The 18,794-nt window shown below is 39.5% G+C and overlaps 1 protein-coding gene across 2 annotated transcripts in view; it reads left to right on the top strand.

The window, feature by feature from the left end:
- The window catches only part of fstl5 (follistatin-like 5), a 214,931-nt gene extending 196,636 nt beyond the window's left edge, over positions 1-18,295 (top strand). For both annotated transcript variants that reach the window (XM_082506093.1, XM_082506094.1), the window contains exons 14-16: positions 3,362-3,469; positions 5,193-5,317; positions 15,878-18,295. In XM_082506093.1, coding sequence (XP_082362219.1) covers positions 3,362-3,469; positions 5,193-5,317; positions 15,878-16,580 — 936 coding nt within the window. In that variant the 3' untranslated portion in view covers positions 16,581-18,295. The remainder of the gene's footprint in view (positions 1-3,361; positions 3,470-5,192; positions 5,318-15,877) is intronic.
- Positions 18,296-18,794: the final 499 nt, after the last annotated feature.

Raw genomic sequence — 18,794 nt, 5'->3', positions numbered from 1 at the left:
GAGTCAATGTTGCCTTCCTATTAGCTTGAAGCTGTCTGAAGCAGTCTTCTTCCCCAATGTCTGACACCAACAAAACATTTTTGGCTATAAACTGCCTCTCCCTGGTATTTTTCTCTTTTTCTGATCATCCTCTGTAAAATCTAGAGATGATCGTGCCCATCTGGCACAAAAAAAAAGAAAACGTTAAAGAAGAAGACACGTTTCTTTAATATTTCAGGGAGGATGATTTTTGTTATCTTGCTTGAAAACAGCGTGAAACATCATCACTGCTACTTGTTCTATTCTGTTTACTAAATACTCAGAGATTTTTTGCATGTACAGTAGATTTATCCACAAGCTTACATTGATGTACTGTCCCCAGTCCCCAATCTGAAAGCCATAATAAAATATTTAGCTTGCATTTCTTGAGGTTGCACATTGTGGAATTTGAGGTGCGTTTAAGGTCATTTTCCTGCAACAAGAACCCAAAGCATGGTCAATCTAAAATGGTGCTACAAATGGTGCTGCAGTTTGAGAGTTCTTTTCATGAAAATCTGCACTTTTTTGCTCCAAATATATCGTTGTTCAGTGTAGCAGTCTGCCATTCGGACTTCCAGTTGAGCTTTGATGGAGTAGGACGCGATTAAATTGTTATTTATTTGCGCTTTTTGGGCATATTTCCAGTCCTGTTTCGGTTTGTGGATTGTCTTGTTGAGAAGTTTTACTCGGGCCGGCGTAAAATGGCAGCAAAAAATGTTAAAACCCGCAGTACTATTCAAACACATCTGAGGCCTGGTTTGCAAACCGCGACCACACCCTCGAGTGAGCCGTCGTCTCCTGCAAAGCCCCCCACATCTCAAGCTAATCCTGATATTGAGGCGGTCAAGGTCGAGTTGCTGGCTTTGCTGAGGAAAGATATCGCCGACATCTTTAAAAAGCAGTCTGCCATTCATCTGGTTTGTTTGGATGCCAAACTTCTGATTCCATTAAGGTTATTTCTATGAAATCGTGGAGACCTACTCCAAATGTCTATTTAAGAAAAAACTATTTTTATTTGGTTTTCTAGCAATTATTCAAGCAGCTCTTTCAACCTGACCTCTACTTTCTGTTTACCATGTCTTAATTCCATTACAAAGTAAGAAAGCTTCTACTTAAAAAAAAGCTATTTTCTTGTAGTCAAGCTTTGTGTGCATCAATTATTCTCTGTTCTTTAGAGTAGTAGGCAGCTGCTAGTTGTTGGGACAAGGTTTTAGGAGTCTGAGTGTTTATTAAGATGTGAAATGTGCATCCCCAGGCCTTTCCATAATTCTGACCTAATACGAAAATAGGCCTAACAAGCAACTGTAATCAAGGTTGGAAACCTTGGCAAAACTTATGTGAGAGGTCAAATCTTCTGGGGTGCCCAAACTTTTATTTTGCACCAAAATTATATAAAACAGAAAGTGCTCTAATCTTGCTTAAAATATTCAAAGTAATGTTTCATATTTGTCTTTTTAGACATCAGTTTATTATCTACTTACACACAACTATTCACAGTAGCAGTAATTTTGACCAGGGGTTCCCAGCCACTACTGTCACCACTACAGAGAGATTATAAAATCATTCTGATAAGCAACGTCAGTGTCAACAGCAGAGTGCAGGGCTTTGTCTGCATGTGTTGAATTTTTCTACTTGATGAAGTCTGTTTTGTTTCTTACTTGCTTGTTCCACTTGAACCGCTAAAGTGCTGCTTTTTCAGCTTTAAGATCAGCTTTTGTTTGACTGCTAATCCCTGACCTGACCCATTTCATACAAACTGCAACCGTCAAGACCCACAGTTAACCTTAGCGTCAACGTGATGACCGAGTGACCCTGAGACCCACCTCTTCAAGGATACTGTCGCCTGGCAACCCTTCAGAAGTGCTTTAAAATGGCAAATCCTGCCATCTTCCTCACAGATGGTGTGAGGAAGCCGCCCCTTTAACACTCCTTGCTGCACCCGTCTCTTTTCCTGGTGGATTTTTTTTAATGCAAGGCTTCCTCAGGAAATAACAGTGAGTGGTGGAGTTGAATCATCAGTGTCAGTGGGTTTTTTGGGTGTGTCAGACTAATTCCGGGCTGTTCAGATCCCTGCAGATGTTCCTGACACCGTGATAGCTGTTTACAGCTTGCCAGCCTCTCAGGGACCTGCCAGTAAGCAGGTTGGTGTCCCAGAGTCTGTCACAAGCTCATTATTCAGTCGCCTGGAGGTTTAGCTTCATTGCATTATATTACCAGTTGTTAATTACCCACCTGAACCCGTCACTCGTCTCGAATGGTAAGATACACGCAAGTTCTGGTTTCCCAGATTTTCGTGTTCTCATTGGATTATTAATATGATTGACATGCCGAAAGCAACAATAACAAGCGATTTGCGTTTTGAAATTTGCAACCAATTAAATTGTTAGTTAACAGTTTTTAATGAGCAAGCTGTATTTTGTGCATTATAACTAATGAATTGCAGAGTGCATGCGGATACTTGTGTGCAAGTAGCTGCAATGTTCTCCGCGCTTCATCTCTGACAGATCTGTAGAAGTTACTAGAGCATATTGGCTGAGGATCTTTATAATCTTCCTCAGCCAGAAAGAAGTTGTCAGTCGAGAGGAAAAGAACAACGTGAACACCTGTTTTCTCTGATGACTACATGCTCGGAGATTAGTTAGGATTCAACAGATATTCTCATCTTATTTGCAATAACTCTCTTAGGAGAGGTTTACTCTCTCAGTAATACAGTATATATTTTGCCAAGGTAAACAATACCATTAGGATTTTGTGGCAAAACAAATATTATAGAAGGAAAGCTGCAGTCAAAGGGGGTTGTGGGAATACAGGGTTGCAATAATTCTTTTTAAAAAGATGATTGCTTTTTCTTGCTGTTGTGAGGAGTAAAGCTACTGCATGCTCTCGCTTCCCCTGAGATTTCCGTATTCCCTTTGAGCCGGGTGTCTCTCTGCACTCAGGTGGACATAATGCATGAGGAGCGCTTTTCTGTCACATACGGCTCATCTATTGTTCTGGTTGGGAATATTGCCGCTGTGTGTCAAAGAACGGATAAAGACTGAAAGCAATTACTTCAGTGTGGTAAAGAAATTGTGTCTGTCACCACTTGATTTGAAATGCAGCTCAACACCAAACACACCTTATACATAAAAAGCACACCTCCAATCTACCTTGTTAAAAGAAGACTTGGACCTGTCAACCCGCGGTGCATTAGTCTGCAGGAAAACCTTTCAAAAGCATTACCATTGCACATCAAAGAGGGATCTCTTCAAACACAAGTCTAGTTTGCCTTGCGGTATTATACCATGGCCCTGCTGTCTTTGGGCTCAATTTGGTTTTTGATCGGTTGTGTGTTCTCTTTCAGACGGTCAGCACTGACCCGTATCCAGTGAAGCTCCACTATGACAAATCTCATGACCAGGTGTGGCTGCTCAGCTGGGGAGACATGGAGAAGAACTTTCCTACCCTGCAGGTGTGTCCGTGGTTCACTAGTTAATTATATTTCAATGTTTTTCTCTCCTCTGCAGTCCTTGTCCATTTTCGTCCTTGTAAAACGGTTGAAAGCAGTGAGTTATATAAACAAGCACAGAGATGCAGACTATCAAGGCAAAGTTCGGATAGTTCACATGCTTTAAAATGTATTATGTTCACCAACTGTCAGAAAATTGTGAAAAATACCAATCATGTTGTCCCAGAGTCCAAGGCTGCTCATTTTTCCTTTACCAACAGTGCCAAATTATCTGGTCATTAATTTTCTATTACTCAACGAACCCTTTCAGGATTCTATAAATAAAAAGAGCTGATAGAGGAACTTAATATCTTCCTGCTGATTATATTAAATACCCTGTGTGAAGATAGGCATGTGTAAGCTGTAAAATCAGCAATAAGGAATAACTATTAGCATAACATTACCAACAAAGCCAATCCAGAAAGCTACAGGTGATAAAAACAAACAAACAGATCTTTTCTCCCTACAACAAATTCAGTGACTTCAGCTGTGCATTATTTGACAGTTGAAAAAAAGATTTTATTTTTATTTATTTATTTATTTTTTAGAAAGAGGGGCAATACATATTAATGAACATTTTAACAAATGTAAATATGCCAGATTATAGCCTTGGGCTAATTTCCATCTGCATCCCACCTTTACTTTCATTGCTTCTCCCTTAGAGTATATTTTAAGTTAATTAAATGCACTTTGAGTGCAGCAGGCATTAAGGCTGTAGTAGTTTTTGGTTCTGAACCACTACACATAAATCCAGGCACATAAACTTCTGACCACAAAGGTAGAGTGTTGTATCATTAAAAAGTTAAATTAAAATATATATATCAAAAGATGGTGCTTTTATTGCACATCAGGATTGGTCCATCTCATTCACACTGCTCTTTAGATATCCTGTTCTGACCACTTGTGTCTCTGCGAACAGCAAACATTAACTTGTTGGGTCAACATCAAAATGACCCAAATTTCATGTAATAATTTTTAACATGATACTCAAGATGAAGGGTTGCTGAGCCAGTGTAGCACATATTGCATACTTCAAGTGGTAAAACAGGACCTCTGGGGAACACACTGAAAATAGCACTCGCGCTATTATAGTATTAACTAAATCTGCTGTTTCTTTCTTTCTTTAAATTCTGGAATTCACTACACTTATTGATTGCACCTTATAAATACTCTTTGTATATGTTCAATTTTGAGGCCTTTGCTATAAATGGAACAAATATTTAATGAGTGTGTTTTTTAATTGTTTCCTTTGAGTCAAATTGAGCGGTTTCATTGGAAATTCTAGTTTGTCATCAGGAGCACAGAGATTTGTAATGCAGGGATTTGGTCTGTGGCAATTTGCCTTCAGCATTGTGGTACAATCAAAGCAAACCCTGCCTACACACAACCACATGTCTACACGCTTCCATGCATGCATGATGATTATTTAGACACCAAGGAATATAGCACACATCACCTCCTACTGAGAAGCTCCAGCTACTCAACAGCACGAGGAGAGGCTGAAGAGTTTTATCTGTTAAAAAATGCTGGAAACCTTTGCAGCTTTCTGATATTAGTCCCTTTCGGTTCATTGTTAGCTCCAAGTAAGTATGATTTAAAGACTTTAATGAGGAGAAACCAGCAGCACTGAGTGTATTCATCAAGCTCATTTTAAACACCCACCTGCTTCTCTGTTGGTCTTCACCAGGTGATCAATCAGGCCAGCGGAAGAGTCTCCCACCACACCGTTCACACACAACCGGTCGGCAGGCGCTTCGACAGAGTGGACGATTTCTTCATTCCCGCCTCCAGCCTCATCATTAACCACATCAGGTACATCCAGCATGATCCAGCAACATTCCTAATGTAAATTGATTTGCAAATTAGGTTCACCCCTTTGGCATTTAATTCACTTTACTTAAAATCTCTTCAAGACTCAATACAATAATTTGAATGAGCATTGTTTTGCGCTACTTGAGTGGGTTTTTGGATCAAGGCCACACAGTTATCTGATGAAACTGAACTGGGCACCCTGAAACTGATTATACAATTCCTTATTTTTTAAATAAATTCAAAAGACTAACAAGAACCAGCATAAAAAAATCACAAAAGAGTTGCAGAAAACAATAAATAATATAAGCATATTATAAGTATTAGAAATTTTAAATATGTCAGTGTACTCTTTGCTTTACATTTCTTGGCAGTATCTCAAAGGACACTTGCTGAAAGTCGCAGAATCCTTACAACTGTTAAATATCCTTTGACTGTTTAAACTCTGGTTTGGCCACGAAGAAAAAGGCCAAAGTTACTGATTTTTTTTTAATCAAATCACTCGGTCATAAAAACTTCCAAAAACAAAGAAAAACTAAATAATCTTAATCTTAATTTTTCCAACCAACAGATTACCAAAAATATTCAGTTTTCAGTAATAAACAGCAAGTGGCAGAAAATGATCTGCATTCTTCTTGAAAACTTTTTGAACAGTTACCAGATTTCAGTACAGTTGCAAATACTGAATTAATTTCATCAATTATTATTTTATCTTAAATGTTGCTAGGTTGTTTAAAATCAAGTATTTGTCGGCTGTGTTCCTGTGCAGGTTCCTGTGCAAAGACTGTAAATATTACACAGTAGCTCTGGTAGATCTTGTACGCAGTGCTTTTCAAATGCTCAAAAAATAAGAGGACTGACAAATGCAAGTGACTAGCGAGATAGGCATATCACACTGGTAAATTTATAATCCGATTCATTTTTTATAATTTTATAATTCTGTAGATTTAATAATACATCATAATAGATTCTGAATCTACCCCTCAGGGCATGTTAAGCTGTAAGGCATCTTCATGCCTACTTTAAAGTGTCTGGGAGGCAGAAGCTCAGCCCATCCAACTGGTTCACATTCCAAGCCATCAAATACTGCTCTTGGTCAGAAGTCGCTGGGGTGACAGACTTAAACATGTCAAAGGTGTTTAGGCATCGGTGCCCTGATGCAGGGGCTCCTGCAGTATTAGACTCTAAGAAGTATTGTGTATCAAATTCAAATAAAGGAGACACAAGGGCGAGGTGGAGGTCTAGGATAGAAGATGCTAAGGCAGGTTGCAGTTAATCTCCCATTTAGAGCGTTGCTTTTTTACTCAGTGGTTAGTTAAGTTTAGGAGTTTATTATGATTTTCGTCACTTGGTCACAACATTAAGGTGAATATTAAAAATGACATGTAAGCAAATAATCGTGCAGCAAAAATAAGGAGCTGAAAATGAACATCAAAGAGGATTTGTTTCTTTAATGGCCACTTTGGCTCCAAAAGTGAGTCCATCTCTGAAGGAAGCATTTTTGTAACCGGATACAAAAAAACTAAAAGATTGTGGCCTTTATGAATAGTAAACACCCCACTCCCTGTTAGGGGTATAGAGGTTTTGACTGACAGATGGGACAAAGGAAAGTGGCTACAGCTGACGGCTGCCTGCTAGGCCCTACCTTTACTAATTTGATTGAAATAGACCTTTCAACCGTTCGGACTCTTTTCTTTTTCTTTTAAGGAAATAATGTAACAAATTTCCGAGCTTGGTGCTAGACATTACCAGTAAATGGTGATTACCTGATAAATCAGCAGCAATACCTGAGGCTTAGGTTTATTTCCAGTTCTGTACAGGATGTCCACATAATGTGCATTAACTTTAAAAACAATTAAATAAGCTATGCCGTTTATAGCTGTTGAAATTTTCCTTTCAGAAACATCATGACCAAAACAGAATAACAACAATTAAATGCAGCTGCCTCTTACACTGATAAAGATATCCCCAAACTCTTTGTGTCAAACGGTTAAAGAGTGGTTTTAAGAATGAATCAGCAATTAGTATTATCATCAAATGCCACTACTTACAGGAGTCATTAGTATTTTCTTTGTTCTCACCGAGATCAAATAAAAAAAAACAACCCAACAAAGTCAGAGAGTGGGGGGGCAGTTTGGCACCTCACCTGCTCTTTATCGCTTTAGTTCATCAACAACAAAGCATAGACCTGCTGAGTGCAGAGTGCATCGAAACGCTGCTTCGGTTTTCACATGTCACGAGCAGCTGTCACACCCAGGCTTAACGCGGATAGAGAAAAGCTTTTCCCAAACGCTTGGCTAATGTCACGGAGAGGCCAGGAACAAGCAGGAGGTCTGGAGGATTTCAGGAAGTTAACGGTCTCCTGCCGAGGAGGAGCACGCAGTCCGGCGTGTGTCTGTGTGGTGGGAGTGTGGGTGGGGTTGCTGGCACAGCTGTAATTAGATCCACTGAGACCTGCAGGGAAGATTGCAGGAAAGTGTGACCATGTTTTCTTTCTTTTTTTCCCCCACAATGTTGTGTGAAAAGTGCTCTCTTTAACAGCTACTCATAATTAAAAATAAGCTTTCTCTTTGGAGGTGCAACTATTATGAATGTTTTTCATATGGCTAAAATCGGACAGTACCTGAGGCTGAAGCCGAGTACTCTTCTGGAGAATGTGTGACAACATGTGAAGCAGGACAAAGCTTTGGATCTATACACATTTTTTATTTGGACAACTGTTTTATTGCAGATAATAGAGAAGTTGGAATTAACTGCTACCCCGTGGCTCTGATTTTTCTTTATATATCTGGTACTCACACAGGCATTTATCTGCTGGCAGGAACACAGCATCGATTAGTCGATTAAGCAACATGAGCAGTGTGCGAACGGCCAACATATATTCAGCAACTTCCAGGGATTGTTTAATGACTGGGGATTCCCTCGGCAGCTACTATAAAGCAAACAGGAACTTCCAGGGGCTGTCATTCATTACAGCCATCGACTTGTAGCCAAGCAAATTTACATGTCAGCAAAAGGAAAGAAAAAAAGTGGTTGTTTCTTATTTATGCCCACATCTATAGCACCCTGCAGCTCAAGCTACCCACACTTCTTTTTTTTTTTTTCTCCACAAATTTCTAATCATTGCACAGACTCCCTTTTGGCAAAACAAGTCGAGCGAGATGTTGGTTTGATGTTTCTTTTTGTGCTAGAGGATGGGTGAACAAGAATTGCTGTGCTTTAGATATATTTTACTGTTCAGCATCCATTGTCGCTGCTCACGAGCTTTACCCTGAGGATCTTTTACTGAACTGCATAGCAAACATTACTCTGGGGTTAAGTGTTTAGACTCAGCCATTTCTAAAGTGAAAACACTGACACAGAGATGAGTTAGCATGCAAAGCAGCTAGTTGAACATAGCCATCTTGTGCAGAATTGGGGGAAATCTTTTATGCATTAGTCATTGGTACAAACGACAAACAGCAGCTGTCAGTTTGGCACAGAGCAATCCGGGTCTGCACCCCAGCTGTGTTCACATCACAGCAAGGCCAAACAATGTCTGATTATCAATTTTTCATACATGAAAAAAAAGTCAAACCATTGAGAAAAGTATTTGTTTCATCGCATCGACCTTTTGCTTCCAAGCATGTTACCAATATTTCACAGCATTTGTGCACTAGTCATTGATCAGCCACAATATTGATAATAATCCATGGCAAAACAATTTCAGTGTTGTTTGATAGGCTTGTTTGATGAGTTGTATTATTGGTCTGTAAATCACCAGCTCTGCCTGCCAGTGGGTGAAAATGGTTTTTCAGATTTAAACTGCACAATACATTTTTCTGATGATTTTCTTCTAGATTCCCCCATCTTTCTTCAGAGCTTATTTTTTAATATAGGTGAGGGACACTATAGTAGAATCAAGAACCAACATGTTTAGTGACGGAGGGCTTTTTAATTGACATAAAACCGCTTTGGTGGTTTCACAGAATTGATTGAATGATCATAAATCTTTGTAAGACTCCAGTGAATCGAATACAACTTATGAAAGTTAACCAGTGTATACTGCCAACAAATTTTACAGTCTAAATTACTCATAAGTCCTGATTGTATAATGAAAACTTTGTCTGATTAATTCATTTGAATGGGCATTTTAATTCTTGGCTGTTCTGAGAATTTGGCTGTATTCACAAGCACTTACTGAGAGAGATGCTAGAGCTTCTTGTTAGGATACAGTGCAGTATTCACAACGCTTCGCTCATTCCACAATTTGTCGTATTACAGTGGTTGTTTCTTATTGAATCTTAGGATTCAATTCATTTTTCACCCTTAAAATTCTACAAATACCTCATAATGACAAAGTGAAGAAGGTTTGCGCACACAGCCACCAGTATAGACCAGTTCGGAGCCAGGAAAAAACAGCAAAGTGTGGTTCATTTCAGTTTGATGTCAACTCCAAATAAAAGTTTATTGTATATAATCATTAGTTAGGCTAGCATTGACTCTGCTAGCCTAACTAATGATTAAGAGAGAAATTCTGAAAGGCTGCTGATATCACTGCTTGCTTCTTATGGAAGTAACACATTCACATATCTGAGCAATAACAACTTGGTAGGATGAGTGAACTGGTCCAGTGTTAGACTCTAACCTTAAATAAAAGTCCAGTCCAGGTAATTAATTTGGATTAGATTGTCCAAGTCTCTTACCGTTTCCCTGCAGCAACCTGCCTACTCTGACCTGTTTCCTTTGTCTTTGCTTTACTTATTCTGAAATCCTTGGTTCCCCTTACAGGGATTAAACTAGTTGTTTTTCAGTGGTGGTCCTCAGTTTCCTTTCAGTCTTAGACTTGGCTAAATCATAATAATAGATTTTTGTATTTTTATTAAATGACAATGAGTAGAGAGTAGCTCTTTAACTGTATGAAGGGGGTGGAGTGCAGAACAGAAAATGGTCAAATAATTCATATTGCAAGTTCTTACAGTAACACTGAGTTACAAAAGGAACAATTAAATCTGCTGTCTTCCTGATTAAATTGGAAAAAAAAAGGATTTTTAGTTGTGAAAATGAATGAAAATAAATGGTCTGCTCCACAATTTTTGTGCTAAATGCAGACAACTGTTTTGTAGCACAGTCTAGACTTGGCAACAAAATATGAAAAACTGCTCCATTAATAATAAGACAAGCTAATTAAAGACTATTTAAGATGCCAAAAGCCATCGATCGTTAGCAGCTCCAAACCAACGGCAGGAAATTTTTAAGTAAAAAAAACAACCCAAAACTAAATGCTGATCACATAATAAGTGAAATATAACTAATTAAGGAGTAAAGCCAGCCTCGCACACGTGAGAAATAGTTGTTATCAGTTTATGCTCACATGTTACAAACCAAAAACTCTGCTTTAGTTGTTTCTGTGACCCTGTGCAATCTCCTGCCTGGCCCCAGTGGACACAATGATCTCTGGATCAATGATTCCCTTCACAGTGATGATAATGTGCTGTGTGGCTTTCAAACAGCCATTTTCTGTTCACAGGTACAGACAGTGTGGTGTTCAAACGGCATAAAAGATGATGAATGACGGCAAGATTGAAGCGCCTGTCAGCATCAATCACCTGGTATTCGCATTTAATTGAGGCCTGTCCGCATATTCCAACTGTTCAGCTGTTAAAGTGTAATGTGCCATTAGGAGGTTCTTTGGGTTTTTCTAATGAGTAGCATTTTCACTGATTGTTGCCCACATATAACACTGCTATGATTCTATTAAAGGGGAAAGTGTAGATGATTTTAGACAGCCAATATGAAGATTGCCAGAGGGCAGAAGATGGCCGTTTTAGTGTTTTAAATGGACCTCTCAGATATGTTAAAGTTTTGCTCCTGAAAATTTATTTAAAATTATGACAGTCCAACAATCTTCATAATTACCTAGTAAAAAAAATCAATTTCTTATTTCAGGTTGACCTTGCCTTATCATCTGCATTGTGCTGGTCGATTTAAGATTTTTTTTGCACCTGCAGGTTAAGCTTCTAGGGGGCATTTTACTGTCAGATTTCTTTAAAAAAAATCAAAAATTACAGAACATTTTCAAATACAGTGCATGACTGTTCAAAGCAAATGACTTGAGCTTTGAACTAACAAGATGTCCTTCTGCATTAATCATCCAAAAAGGCCGGGAAGCTCGAGAAGACAGCCTAGAAACGTATGATTTTGCCCCTCAAATTCAGCTTACAAGCACTAATTGCTAGTCAGTCTGTATTAGAGCACAAATTATAAAGAGTGTAGAACTAAACACAGCTGCAGCTGATAGGATGATGTAGTTGGTCATTAGGGCTGCACGATATTAGGAAAACCTGCGATGTGCGATAACTGTGATCAATACTGCGATAACGATATGACTTGCGATAAAATAAATAGCAAAAAAAAAACAAAAAACAAATACATAATTTCCGTTTTACTGCACAGTTTTATTTAATGAAAGCTGCTGTATTAGCAGTGTAACAACAAAGTGCAGTCAAACATTGAAACATTGCCCCCATAAAAAAATTTCTGAGGCTTGAATTCTGAAAGACATCCTTCCCGGTCTCTATAATTAGTTTTAAATAAACATAACTTAAATTATACTGCAAATTATCTCTATGCAGTTGTTCATCATTTTACCACTCACCAAGTAGTTATGATGCAAGTCAAAACTGGAGTGGAAACTTTACTAGATTAAACTATAGGTAAGAACTTGTCTGCTGTGGGAACACACCAAAGAACAATTGTCTACCTTTGTGGTCGTACTGGCCAAGACTAATATTATCAACAATTAAGAACAATGTAGGTAGTGTATTTTTGTAATTTTTTGAAAAAAAAAAAAAGGTTTCTCTATCTTGCATTCATCCTTCCTGAGTGAATGTTTTTTATGGCAAGTTCTTGTTAAGGAAAACCAACATGTTTACTCTCCAAGGTTTTAAACATGTGCGCTGACATGTTACTATGTTTCCTGATGTACTAAAAAGTCTCTCTGAAGGTGAGCTACTTGCAGGTATGCAGAGATACTTCCTTGCAAGCTTGCTTAGCTGTGGGAATGTCATTTTGTGGAGTTTCCACCATGCCAAGGGGTCTTCCTCACTGTCTATGGCCGTGGATAGCAAGTAGCTGTTAAGCTCAGCTTCAACAGCTTGTGAGAGATGCATAAAAGAGGAGGTAGGGATTGGAGCTGCCTTGAAGAAACTGCCCAGGGACTTTTTTGCCTTCTTCAGGGGACGACTGGGTGGATCATCTGTCTGGGCCTCTGGTTCAGCGGAGCTTCTCTCCTGGAACAGAAAGCAGATTATAAGAAAAGTAAACATTTTGGACTAAATATGAATTGAAAGGTTTTATATATAAGCATGCATGAATACCTTCTGTGCCACTGCTTCCATTTCTGACATCACTCTGGTCTTGATGTCTGAGACTCGATCAGTGCTGGTGTAGCTGATTTTAAATCTGGGATCCATGAAGCACGCCATGTCCATAAGTTCCTGGGTAGCTGGATTTTCATATTTAGTAATCAGGTACTCGAGGATTTTCTTCTTAATTGATTTTGTCAAATCACTGTCTTCTTCCTTCTCTGCAAGCACCGACGTCTTCATCAGATGAAGGACTGGTTTTACATATGAAACACTAACGTAGCTCTCACCAGACAGGGCATCTGTAAAGTCTTGCAGGGGGTGTAATGCCTGGTTGACAGACTCCAGTACCTCAAGATCCTGCCAAGTAGGAATCAAGTGTCTTGATTTCTTGTCTGCTGAGATGACATCAGAAATGGCCCACTGCTGCTCCAGGACTCTCTCAATCATCTTCTGCCTGGAACCCCACCTGGTTGGGCATTCTGTGATCAGTGTGTGCTCTGGGAGGTTGAGCTTCTGCTGTGCTTTTTTCAGAGCCATCTTTGCTTTCCAGCTGTGGCAAAAATGTCCAACTAACTTTTTGCAAAGTCCAATGGCTCGGGCAATGCGGGCATCATCTTTGATAGAATTTTCTGGAGAAATAAGAGGAAACAAAAAAACTGTCATGTTTAAAACCTTTTTTTAAAAAAAAAAAAACTAATTGAAATTTATAACTAAAGTTGTCTAAAAAGGTAACATTATCCTTATCAATATCAATTTGATAATAATGTATAGCACATTTTCATTGCTAAAAAGATCTGCCTTGAATAAAACTTACCGATTGCAAGGTGCAGCCTGTGTCCAAAACACTGAAGTCTGACCCAGTTGTTTAGCTCCGTGGCTCTCACAACATTGGCACCGTTGTCTGTGGTGATGCACACTTGTCGATCTTCTTTAAGATCCCAGCTGGCTAACACCTCACGTAATACATGGGCTATATTTTCACTAGTGTGGGAGTCTGGAAAATACACAGTCTCTAGACACCGTGTTTTCAGTTCAAAGTCTTCGGTGAGGAAGTGCACTGTGAAACTCATATATGGTTCCGTTGTACGACTTGACCATAGGTCTGTAGTGCTTGCGTAGTTTTCAGCTTGGCTCAGTTCAAACATGACGGTCTTGCGGCATGTTTCATACATTTGTGGAATGGCGACATGTGAAAAGTAGTTTCGTGAGGGGATGCGGTATCTCTGGTCCACTTTATGTATCAGACTGGTGAAGCCCTCTCTGCTAACTGTATTTATAGGCATCATGTCTTTAGCCAAAAAATGTGTAATGGCCTCTGTTATTTCTTTGTACCGCTTCGACGTTTTCTCATAAGGAATTCCACTTGAAAAACTCTGATACAGAGACGGCTGTTGGACTGCTGCGCTCTTTGTCTTAACATTAGCAACCTTTGTTTGGCTAGCCCTATCTTTCTGGAACTCTTCAAACAGTTCTCTGTGGTTGTATTGAAGATGATGGTGGAGATTAGTCGTGTTTCCTCTGGTGGTTGCCACGAGTGTTCGGCAAGTTTTGCAGAGTACCTGTGTTTGGAGAACGTCGTCTTTATCAAATCCAAAGTACCTCCAAATAAGTGAGGTACTATTTTTTTTTTTTAGCCACGAGTTCAGTAGCATTCTCGTCACGCGTCTCGCTCTCAGCCATTACAACTCTGACTCGTTGCTGCAGCGTTGTTCGCGCCCGACCTGCGTAGGAGGCGGGCCTCTAATCCATTTGATTGGTTAATGCCGTGAAGGGCTCTATTCGACTGGTCAAATGTGTAAATGGATTTCTTTGATTGGTAAATTCTTTACAGCACGTGTGTAAACATTTTAAGGTACCCAATTATCGCAGTTTACGCCGTCTTTTGCGATGGGCCCATCGCGCAGGCTGATATCGCGATGACAATAAATTTTCGATTTATCGTGCAGCCCTATTGGTCATAAAACAAAAAATTAAAAATGCAATTTGATGATGGTCTAGGATGGAAAAACTAAGAATCATCAAGATTATTATAATTAACATGGGGTGCGATGACTATATACTTCAAATTTCATCAGCAGTTGTTGAGATATTTTATCTAATAGTATGAGTGCTAGAGTTAAAGGTAAAACTCTGGATTAGCAAAGTCAGAAGCTCTTCAAGTCTGTGAAACAAAATTCAAAAAAGTCATGCAGCAATCCAAGGAAAAGGTGTTTAAAAACCCCCTCAAAGTTCTAATGTACTGTTTTTGTGTAATTTTGGTCAAATTTGTCAGCACAACCAGACTGAGGAGACTGTATGTTTATTTATATGGGGATGAGTTTCCATTGAAATCCCTTTTACAACTGGTTTTCAAATGAAAACCAAGTTAAACCCAAAATGTATTTACTTTACCCCCCCCCCCCCCATTGGTTCCAAGCAGGTCATGGGAGAAATGCCACCGGCGGTCAGAACTACAATGGTACCTGATGGTCTTCTAATCTTAGCAGAGCAACACAGTGTTGCAGTGGCTAGCACTCATGCCCTACAGTGAAAAGGTCCTAGATTTGGATTGACTGACAGCTGAGCTTTTTTTTGTGGAGTTTGCATATTCTGCCTGTGTTTGAGTGAGTTTTCTCCAGGTACTCACTCCACTTGGTTTAAAGGAAAGCATTGACCAATTACAATCCATAAAGGCTAAAAATGCAAAAGTTGCAGCATCACTAAGGAGGCAAATTTCACCTGCTGACTCGCTAAATCTCATTCTCAGCAATGTGTGGACGTGCTGAGTTGCGGCATTTTGTCAGATAGCCGAGATGTTTGCTGGATGGGGATTATAGGGAATACATTGTGCATTATTTGCAGTTTATGCATCAGAAACTGTATATAGAAATAATATACAACATTTAAACTTGCTTCTACGTTTGTGTTTTGTTTTAACACGGGGTCTGTGGGGATTCATTTGATCTCGAAGGAAGCCTCAAGAGTTTATTAAACAAACTGCAGATTTGGGCAGTTGTGCATTACTGCTTGGACAGTCTTAAATGAGAAAAATGTATCGCTAAAGTCATGCTCAGGTAAACCGAAATATTTTGGATATGTTCTGACCCTACTTTTGTACAAAGTGCTCAACCAGTCAACTGGGTTGGCAGTTTCTTGATTCTTAATTTGGATTTCAGAAGAAAAATGTGATATTGATTAAATCTTTTCTTTGTTTTTCTCTTTAAATTCTCTGCAGATTTGGCCTCATCCTTCATCGAAATGAGCCTGTCCTACACAAGATTGACCTGGAGACGACTTCATATGTGAAAAACATCAGTTTATGGGAGTACAGCTGCATCCCCAAGTCTGTAGCCTACACCCATCTGGGTGGCTATTACTTTGTTAACTGCAGGCCAGACTCTACCGGTGCCACGCAGCCTCAGCTCATCTTAGACAGCGTGACAGACAGCGTAATTGGACAAAACCGTGACATCACTGGCACTCCCTATGTGTCTCCAGACGGCCACTACTTGGTCACTGTCGATGACAGTGATGGCTTGATGAGAATCCAGACGATCTCAGAGCGAGGGCAAATCCAGGAACCCTTCGATATCCACACCAACTTGCACCTATCTGATCTGGCCTTCCAGCGCTCCTTCACCGAAGTCCACCAGTATAACGTTTTCGGCAGCTCCGGCCGTCAAACTGACGCTCTGTTTGTGGAGCTGAGCACCGGCAAAGTCAAGATGATCAAGAGCTTGAAGGAGCCGACCAAGTCCTTTGAGTGGCCGTGGAGCAGCAAGAACAGGATCATGGCGGGCAGCGGACTGTTCGGACAGTACCTCATGACACCGTCCAGAGAGTCCCTCTTCATCCTGGATGGACGGCTCAACAAGCTCAACTGTGAGATCACCGATGTCCTCAAAGGCAACGTGGTGGTGTGGGTGGGAGAGTCTTAGGTCATGACGATGAGACCCAGTGAGCTTTTTCCTTTCAAAGGTACTAATGCACTGAATTCTGTTGCAGATTCTTTAGTTTTGTGGGAGTCCGATAATGAAAACCACAGATTCAGAAACCAAATTGACTTCATCACACGGATGAGGGACTGTCATCCGAAAATGAAAAAAATAAAATAAAATAAAAAATGCTAAAAAAAAGAACAAATATGTGAGGGCATAATTGATTGATATTGTCTTGAAGCCAAGTTTGTTTGTTTTCTTTTCACCTGGTGGTTTGCCTCTACATCAAAGTTGCTTGCTAGTAACATTTTTTTCAGGAAAATTGGTATGAAATCATAAATATGTGCAACTTTGCATTATTATTCGGTTGTATTCAGTGTGTGGGAATGCTGTAGATAATCTCTTAACAAAAACAAACTAAAGTGAATCGGCAGAAATGCATATATACATATATATTGTATACACCCAGATTAAATCTTATAATTTCAATTTTCCCATTCCCAACTTTTTTCCTGTGCCTTTAAGGAAAATTCCCCTCCATCAGAGGAATTAGCATAATTATTCCCAGTGTGACTGCAGACTAATACCTCTTTCTTTGACCCCTTCATTCATGGTGAGTGTGAGTGGTTCCTCACAAATCTACAGCTCTCGTCCATCGAATGCAGCCAAATCTGTCTAATTAAAACGAGCCCTTGCTGTGATCCCATCCTGTTTGAAGTGGAGACTGAGTGGTTCATTATGGTTGTGTGCTCTGTAACCTTTGATCCGAAATTATAACCAGCTTTGGAAGGTTTTGAATGATATAGTTTTTTTTTTCCTCTTCTTTTCATTTATAGTCTAAAGCAGAAAAATGAAAGTCAGTGGTGATGTTAGGTAAATATTGCCAGCTTTACACATTGTGAAATTTAAAATGTTTCAAAAATGTTCCTTAGCTAAGAGTCAATAGAGCACTCGTGTGTGAAGAAAATTCTGTCATAATTTTAATATCCCTGGACCAAATAAAAGAAAAGCATCTTAGAGTGTAGCTGAATGTGGAGCACATGCGTAGTCTGCTCTGTTTGACAGCATGTTTCAAGTGAATGTTTTAATGTGAAGTAATGATGAACTAGCACACTGGGGACTGGGGTAGATGTGGTTGTGCCGTGTAGAGGGTCTTTGAGCATGAGAAGCAGCTCTTTCTAGATGCTACTGCAGTAGTCAATGAAACCGTTTCCTAGCTGGACACATTTCTATGCATATTCACCCTAGCACTCTATGACTCTGAATCACAATGGGCAACTGTATCTCAAATTTAGTATGAACTTTTGATGTGTACAGATTATATATAGTCATTCTGTCTTTCCAGTTAAAGCGTATATACTTTGATTTAAATTTTCCTGTTTTAAACCCCGACTCTGCTGATGACGACCTCTGACCTTTCTCTCTGTTAATGTCCTGTACATAGCGGCTGGCTGTGACTCCATTCGTTTCTCATCAGTGTACAGATTCTGCCAGGTTCTGTTCATTTCAGAAAATCAGCACACTCCTTTTTAAGAATGAAAAACAAAACACACAGCTATCATTATGGACATCCTGTTCCCAAGCAGCACATTGTGATCACAAACACTGATTCCACTTCCCTATAGCCATGTCTCGTATGTTCTTTCATGTGATTGTTATTTATATAGAGAAAACACGCTTGTCATTTTACCCAACAATAAAAAATATATCATGAACCAAGTGTATCGTTGTGTCTTTTTGTTGTTAAAGTGACCTTCTATAGAGGCCGCTTTACAGCTATGGAATAAAGGCTCCTTTAGGAGCCAAGCTGACCGTTATTTATTCTGCAACAAGAACAAGGTCACAAGTCTGTTTTCCCTTTGGGTGCATTTATCTTGCAGCAAAGAATGCTTAAGATAACTGTAAGAAGCAGAAAAAAAATACATAAATTAAGACTTTTTAGTTTCATGCAAAAATGTGTGTGTATTTTTGTTATTGCAGGCCTCAGCCACACAGAGACCAATCAGCTTCCCTAAGCCTGCTGGGAAACAATGTGTATTCCCCCATGGTTCGTGAATGATTGCTGGAGGTTACTGGCTGTGTCAGCTGAAATCAGTCACCAAGAGCGTCCTGCACCAAAAACCTCCTTGTGATTGCTTTGGTCACTAACAGATTACCGCAGTTGCCCATAGTGTGCATGGAAGACAACGATTTATCTGCAAACACTCGCCTGCT

This window comes from Aulonocara stuartgranti (genome assembly GCF_965226115.1).
Source record: "Aulonocara stuartgranti genome assembly, chromosome: 2".
NCBI classification, from domain to species: domain Eukaryota; kingdom Metazoa; phylum Chordata; class Actinopteri; order Cichliformes; family Cichlidae; genus Aulonocara; species Aulonocara stuartgranti.
This window is presented reverse-complemented; position numbering and strand designations above follow the sequence as displayed.